This window comes from Diceros bicornis, chromosome 3 (assembly GCF_020826845.1).
Source record: "Diceros bicornis minor isolate mBicDic1 chromosome 3, mDicBic1.mat.cur, whole genome shotgun sequence".
NCBI lineage: Eukaryota > Metazoa > Chordata > Mammalia > Perissodactyla > Rhinocerotidae > Diceros > Diceros bicornis.
Window position 1 is genome coordinate 16,783,444 of NC_080742.1, and position 7,726 is coordinate 16,791,169.

At 42.1% G+C, this 7,726-nt stretch overlaps 2 protein-coding genes across 3 annotated transcripts in view; one reads left to right on the forward strand and one right to left on the reverse strand.

Moving 5' to 3' along the window:
• The window catches only part of MAGI2 (membrane associated guanylate kinase, WW and PDZ domain containing 2), a 989,343-nt gene extending 987,594 nt beyond the window's left edge, over positions 1-1,749 (reverse strand). Inside the window, exon 1 of the mRNA XM_058524198.1 lies at positions 1,660-1,749. Coding sequence (XP_058380181.1) covers positions 1,660-1,717 — 58 coding nt within the window. The 5' untranslated portion in view covers positions 1,718-1,749. The remainder of the gene's footprint in view (positions 1-1,659) is intronic.
• A 3,871-nt stretch (positions 1,750-5,620) lies between these two features.
• Positions 5,621-6,574, forward strand: LOC131393412 (protein MEMO1-like). 2 transcript variants are annotated; one of them, XM_058524222.1, is made up of 2 exons: positions 5,681-6,067; positions 6,211-6,574. In XM_058524222.1, the coding sequence occupies exons 1-2, from the start codon at positions 5,778-5,780 to the stop codon at positions 6,524-6,526; spliced, it is 606 nt and encodes a 201-aa protein (XP_058380205.1). In that variant the 5' UTR covers positions 5,681-5,777; the 3' UTR covers positions 6,527-6,574. The 2 variants fall into 2 exon arrangements, with proteins under 2 accessions (XP_058380195.1, XP_058380205.1); XM_058524212.1 differs by having other exon boundaries at positions 5,621-6,573.
• The last annotated feature ends 1,152 nt before the right edge of the window (positions 6,575-7,726 follow it).

Below are 7,726 nucleotides of genomic sequence, written 5' to 3' on the forward strand. Positions count from 1 at the left end.
ATGAAACTTAGGCCAAGAGTGTAAGAGAGTTTCTGTTCTACTTCACTGTCACAATACTGAGATGTCTGTGACAGACAGACAGACAGACAGACGAGAAGCAGACAAAACTAGAGATAACATATGTTTTGGCCAATGTAATGTGCAAAAATGTTATGTCATTGTTTTCATTCAATTATTATTTATTGTGAGTTCAGTTAAGCAAATATATGTTTATTAGTCATTTGTATTTTTTTAACTTGTTTACCTCTTTGTTCATGTTCTGCTTTTTAAAAATTAATATTGATTCATAATAGTGCCTTATCTATTAAAAATACACTTAAATATTTTCTCCTGATTATGGTTTCACTTTAAATTTTGTCTACCATGTTATTTGTAAGTTTACTCTTCTGTGTAGTCAAATCGGTAGCTAGTTTCCTTTGGACTGTTTATGTTAATTTAAGAGAGGCATTTCCACTGCAATATTATAGTCATAGGTATTTTTTTTCTAGTTCTTCGTGTTTTTTAATTTTTTTCCAGTAAAATCTTTAATTCATCAAAAATTTATTTTGGTGTGGAGTAAGAAAGTAGATAGGGATCTACTTTAATTTCATTTTTAAAAAATGGTTACTCAATGAACATATAGGGGTGCAAATACCTTTTCAAATTAGTGTTTTCATGTTCTTTGGATAAATACCCAGAAGTGGAACAGCTGGATCATATGGTAGCTGTAGTCTTAATTTTTCAAGTTGCCATTTGTGACAACATGGATGGACCTTGAGAATATTATGCTAAGTGAAATAAGTCAGACGGAGAAAGTCAAATACCTTATGATTTCACTCATAAATAGAAGATAAAAACAGCAATAACAACAACAACAAACAAACACATAGATACAAAGATTAGATTGGTGGTTACCAGAGGGGAAGGGGAAGGGGGGGGAGGGCAAAAGGGCACAGGTGTATGGTGATGGATGGTAATTAGTCTTTGGGTGGTGAACATGACATAGCTACACAGAAATGAAATATAATGATGTACACCTGAAATTTATATAATGTTATAAACCAATGTTACCCAAAAAAAGAAAAAATAAATAAAATTAAACATTAAAAAAAAGGATTATTCATTTGTTCCAACAAAATATTTTAAGGCCTCATGCTTCTCCCACTGAGATAAAATGCCATTTTAACATATGGAAGGAAGTCAAGATGGCGGTGTAGGCAGCCTCTGAACTCACCTCCTCCGGCGGACACAGCCAATTTACAACTACTCGTGGGAAAATTACCCCTGAGACAGAACTGAAAACTGGATAAGAGGAACTCCTGCAACAACGGACAATCCTAACTGAGGTAGAAGAGGCAGAAACTCCCTTCTGGAGAGAAAAAACGCCGTCTTCACAAGCCGCCAGCTTCACAGGTACGCACCCTCCCTGGAGGAGCGGGGCCCCGAGTCGGGGAGCGCCCCCGCTGTGGAGATTTCGTGGACCCAGCACAATCGAGATGAGTGGCTTAATATCTGACTTGCCTGCTACTAAAACATTGGGGAGTACCCCCAGAAAAGCCGGTTCACAAAGAAACTAAAACTGGCTCTTAAAGGGCCCACGCGCAAAGTCACCCGTTTCAGAAAGCATCCTAAAATCACCAGAAAGAAAGGTGCACAGTGCTGCGGTGAAACGAGACTCACCTGAGAGGCCCTGAGTGCATCTCGGTGAGGGGTGAGACCTCTCCAGGGATTGGGACATTGGCGGCAGCCATTGTTGTGCCCTAGTGTGGGCGTGCTGACACAGACGCCATTGGAGTTCTCCCTGGGGCCTGCTAGCTCAGGGTCTGCCCCACCCGCTAGACCACCGATTTAATCCAGCTCAGCCAGGGTGGGCAGCCACCCTACAGACTGGCCCCACCCAACAACAAGCCCTCAAGCAACTTGTGGGCCTGCATAGATTGGTGACTGGATTCTCTGCAGCCTGGCAACTGAGCTGACTTTAGCGGGGCAGGGCATGCACAAGGAGCGGGTGGAGAGTGTGGGGCGGTGGCGGAGTGTGTGGGGCTCCCGCCGTGGAGAGACTGGGTCCGCTTGGGGAGGTCGGGGCGCGCACACGGGGCAGGAATGTGTTGACTGTGTGTATGGACCTGTGGGCAGCAGGGCTTGTCAGCTGCAGAAGACTTGTGCTGCTCAAAGACCCACATAGGGGGTTTGCCCCACCTTCCAAAGCCTGAAACAATTGGGTGCTCCTGTGCCTGAGGCCAGCCCCACCCAGCTGCAATCCTCAGAGAGCTGACAAGAGACCTAATAGGCTAGAGGCTTACAGCAATTGTAAGGCCCTGAGCCTAACAACCTGCCACGCTGGGGGCCTACTCACTTAAAAGAAATACTGCAACACAAATGTGGTATTAGAACTTGCAGCCAACTGTGCTTGGGCTCCCCACACCTGGTAAAGACACTGAAGGGCCCACAACAACTACAAGCAGCTGAGCATTACAACAGCTGGCCAGGAGCATTAACTCGGCCTCCCTGGGCACCTACAGGGAGAGCAAACAGGCCACAACAGAAGGCCAAATGTAGCCCACATAGGGATCAACGCTGGAACATTGAGAACTGAGGGAAGGACACTGGAGGCCTCCTAAGGCATCACTTACATAAGGTCACCTATCCAAGAGCAGGAGACGTAGCTGGCCTACCTAATACGTAGACACAAGCACAGGGAAAGAGGCAAAATGAGGAGGCAAAAGAATACATTCCAAGTAAGGGAACAGGACAAAACCCCAGAAAAGGAACTAAGTGAAACAGAAATGAGCAACCTACCCGACAGAGAGTTCAAACAAAGAGTGTTAAGGATGCTCACTGATGTGGGGAGAAGAATAGATGAACTCAGTGAGAATGTCAACAAAAAAATGGAAGATATAAAAAAGAACCAATCAGAAATGAAGAATACAATACTGGAAATGAAAAATTCATTAGAGGGACTCAAAAGCAGAGTAGAGGATACAGAAGAATGGATCTGTGAGCTGGACGAAAGACTAGAAGAAATTACCCAAGCTGAACAGGTAAAAAAGAAAAGAGTTAAAAAGAGTGCGGACAGTCTAAGGGACCGCTGGGACAACATCAAGTGCACTAACATCCGTGTTATAGGTGTCCTGGCAGGAGAAGAGCGAGACAAGGGGGCAGAGAATCTATTTCAAGAAATAATAGATGAAAACTTCCCTAACCTTAGGAAGGAAACCGACATCCAGGTACAGGAAGCACAGAGAGGCCCAAACAAGATAAATCCAAAGAGGCCCACACCAAGACACATCATAATCAAAATGTCCAGAATTAAAGATAAAGAGAGAATCCTAAAAGCTGCCAGAGAAAGTCAAGTTACATACAAAGGAAACCCCATAAGGCTATCAGCTGACTTCTCAGCAGAAACCTTACTGGCTAGAAGAGAGTGGCACGATATATTTAAAGTATTAAAAGGAAAAAACTTACAGCCAAGAATACTCTACCCAGCAAGGTTATCATTCAAAATGGAAGGAGAGATCAAAAATTTCCAAGACAAGCAAAAATTAAAGGAGCTTGTCAACAAGAAACCAGTGCTACAAGAAATGTTAAAGGGACTGATTTAAGGGGAAAAGAGAAGACCACAAATAGGAAAAATTATCTATTTCCATGATAAGAACGTAATGGATACAAATGCACAAAAAAGAGGTTACATACGATATCAAAAACATAAAAGGAGGGAGGAGGGGAGTTACAGAGTACAGCTTTCAGACAGAGGTCAAACTAAAGTGACCATCAATTCTGTATAGAAGAAGAAAGGAATAGAGAAGGACTACTAAAACACTGAGAGAAAAAAAAAAAAGTTAAAAAATGGCAGTAAGTACATACTTATCAATAGCTACTTTAAACGTCAATGGACTAAATGCCCCAATTAAAAGGCATTGGGTTGCTGATGGGATAAAAAAACAAGACCCATATATATGCTGCATACAAGAGATACACTTCAGACCTAAAGACACTCACAAACTGAAAGTGAAGAGATGGAAAAAGATACTCCATGCAAATAGCAATGAAAAGAAAGCTGGGGTAGCAGTACTCATATCAGACAAAATAGACTTTAAAACAAAAACTGTAAAAAGAGACAAAGAAGGGCATTACATAATGATCAAGGGAACAATCCAACAAGAGGACATAACGCTTGCAAATATCTACACACCCAATGTAGGTGCACCTAAATATATAAAGCAATTATTAACAGACACAAAAACGGAAATAGACTAACACAATAATAGTAGGGGACTTTAACACTCCACTTACACCAACGGATAGATCATCCAAACAGAAGATCAATAAGGAAACATTGGCCTTAAACGACACACTAGAACAGATGGACCTAGTAGATATCTACAGAGCATTCCATCCAAAAACTGAAGAATACACGTTCTTTTCAAATGCACATGGAACATTCTCCAGGATTGATCACATATTAGGCCACAAAACAAGTCTCCATAAATTTAAGAAGACTGAAATAATACCAAGCATCTTTTCTGACCACAACGGTATGAAACTAGAAATCAACTATAGGAAGAAAATCAGAAAAGCCACAAATACGTGGAGATTAAACAAAATGCTACTGAACAATGACTGGGTCAAGGAAGATATCAAAGAAGAAATCAAAAAATACCTGGAGACAAATGAAAATGAAAATACGACATGCCAGAATTTATGGGATACAGCAAAAGCGGTTCTAAGAGGGAAGTTTATAGGAATACAGGCCTATCTCAACAAACAAGAAAAATCTCAAATAAACAATCTAACAATGCACCTAAAGGAACTGGAAAAAGAAGAACAAACCAAGCCCAAAATCAGTAGAAGAAGGGAAATAATAAAAATCAGAGCAGAAATAAATGAAATAGAGACCAAAAAAAAACAGAAAAAATTAATAAAACCAAGAGCTGGTTCTTTGAAAAGATTAATGAAATTGACAAACGTTTAGCTAGACTCACCAAGAAAAAAAGACAGAAGGCACAACTAAGTAAAATCAGAAAAGAAAGAGGAGAAATTACAACAGACACCTCAGAAATACAAAAGATTATAAGAGAATACTATGAAAAGCTATATGCCAACCAATTCTACAATCTGGAAGAAATGGATAAATTCTTAGAATCATACAACCTTCCAAAACTGGATCAAGAAGAAGCAGAGAATTGAATAGACCAATCACCAGTAAGGAGATCGAAACAGTAATCAAAAACCTCCCCAAAAATGAAAGTCCAGGAGTCCCGAGGGGGTGGGCGTGGAGTCACGGGGGTGGGGTCACCGGCGGTGGCTCAGGGAGGTGGACGGGGCGGGGAGGGGGCCGTGGGGGCGGCTGGCGGAACCAGTCCGGGCTGGGGAGCAGCGGCGACGCCGGAGATCCGGGGCCAGGGCTTTCCGGGCTTCAGCGAAGCCGCCCGCGGGCCCCATCTTCCGGCGGTCGCAGTAGTTTGTGGTGATTGTTGCTGCCGCCGCCACCGCCCCGACTACCATCTCCTCCTCCTGGGCCTGGCTGATCCCCTCCCCGCTGCCGCCTCCTCCTGGGCCCGCGGTGTCTCATCCCCTCGCGGAGCCGCTCCTGCAGCTGCCACCGCCGCCTCCTCATTCATCCTCGCGCACCATAGGCGGCACAGGCACCAAGATGTCCAACCGAGTGGTCTGCCAGGAAGCCAGTCACGCTGGGAGCTGGTACACAGCCTCAGGACCGCAGCTGAATGCACAGCTAGAAGGTTGGCTTTCACAAGTACAGTCTACAAAAAGACCTGCTCGAGCCATTGTTGCACCCCATGCAGGATATACCTACTGTGGGTCTTGTGCTGCTCGTGCTTACAAACAAGTGGATCCATCTATTACCCGGAGAATTTTCATCCTTGGGCCTTCTCATCATGTGCCCCTCTCTCGATGTGCACTTTCCAGTGTGGATATATATAGGACACTTTTGTATGACCTTCGTATTGACCAAAGGATTTACGGAGAACTATGGAAGACAGGAATGTTTGAACGCATGTCTCTGCAGACAGATGAAGATGAACACAGTATTGAAATGCATTTGCCTTATACAGCTAAAGCCATGGAAAGCCATAAAGATGAGTTTACCATTATTCCTGTACTGGTTGGAGCTCTGAGTGAGTCAAAAGAACAGGAATTCGGAAAACTCTTCAGTAAATATCTAGCGGATCCTAGTAATCTCTTTGTGGTTTCTTCTGATTTCTGCCATTGGGGTCAAAGGTTCCGTTACAGTTACTATGATGAATCCCAGGGGGAGATTTATAGATCCATTGAACATCTAGATAAAATGGGTATGAGTATTATAGAACAATTAGACCCTGTATTTTTTAGCAATTACTTGAAGAAGTATCATAATACTCTATGTGGAAGACATCCCATTGGGGTGTTATTAAATGCTATCACAGAGCTCCAGAAGAATGGAATGAATATGAGCTTTTCCTTTTTGAATTATGCCCAGTCAAGCCAGTGTAGAAACTGGCAAGACAGTTCAGTGAGTTATGCAGCTGGAGCACTCACAGTCCACTGAAGCTCTGAATCCTCAGGGATGCCACCTGCACATACTCATATTCTGTCTGGGGTCCCAGCCTAGCCCTTACCAAGATACCGGTCCTGGTTTGGAGTGATTCTGAAACCTCAAACTAATAGAACTTTCTTCTCTTCTTTTCTAGTAGGTGTAGTCCTTCCTTAATTTCAACTCATTAAAAAATGCTTTATAGTTTAGGGCAGTGAAAGGAAGGCTGGCATCAAAATATATTGATCAAAAAAGATGGCAAGGTAAGACCCAGTTGTGGCAGAGAGTTTTTTGAAAGTAACTGGTAAAGCATTTACAATATCCTAAATTTGCACTCTTTGCAGACTTGTGCAAATATATTCCGCTTTCAGAATAGTTTTGCAAATTGTACACGAACAAACAAAAAAGGGTGGAAGCTTTTTAATAAAGAAATTGCATTTATAAATGATCTGTATTAGAATATGATAAATCACCAGTTACAGTCAATTACTACCCGTGTTGTACAACAGATACCTTCTATTTTAGTTGCTAATAAAGGGCTACACAACTCAAAAAAAAAAAATAAATAAATAAAAAATAAAAGTCCAGGACCAGACGGCTTCCCTGGAGAAGTCTACCGAACATTCAAAGAAGACTTAATACCTATCCTTCTCAAACTCTTCCAAAAAATTGAGGAGGGGGGGAAGCTCCCTAACTCATTCTACGAAGCCGACATTACCCTGATACCAAAACCAGACAAGGACAACACAAAAAAAAGAAAATTACAGGCCAATATCACTGATGAACATCGATGCAAAAATCCTCAACAAAATACCAGCAAATCGCATACAACACTACGTTAAAAAGATTATACACCATGATCAAGTGGAATTTATTCCAGGTATGCAGGGATGGTTTAACATTCGCAAATCAATCAACATGATACACCACATTAATAAAATGAAGAATAAAAATCACATGATCATCTCAATAGATGCAGAGAAAGCATTTGACAAGACACAGCATCCATTTATGATAAAAACTCTGAATAAAATGGGTATAGAAGGAAAGTACCTCAACATAATAAAGACCATATATGACAAACCCACAGGTAATATCATCCTCAATGGTGAAAAACTGAAAGCTATCCCTCTAAGGACAGGAACCAGACAAGGATGCCCACTGTCACCACTCCTATTTAACATAGTACTGGAAGTCCTAGCCAGAACAATCAGG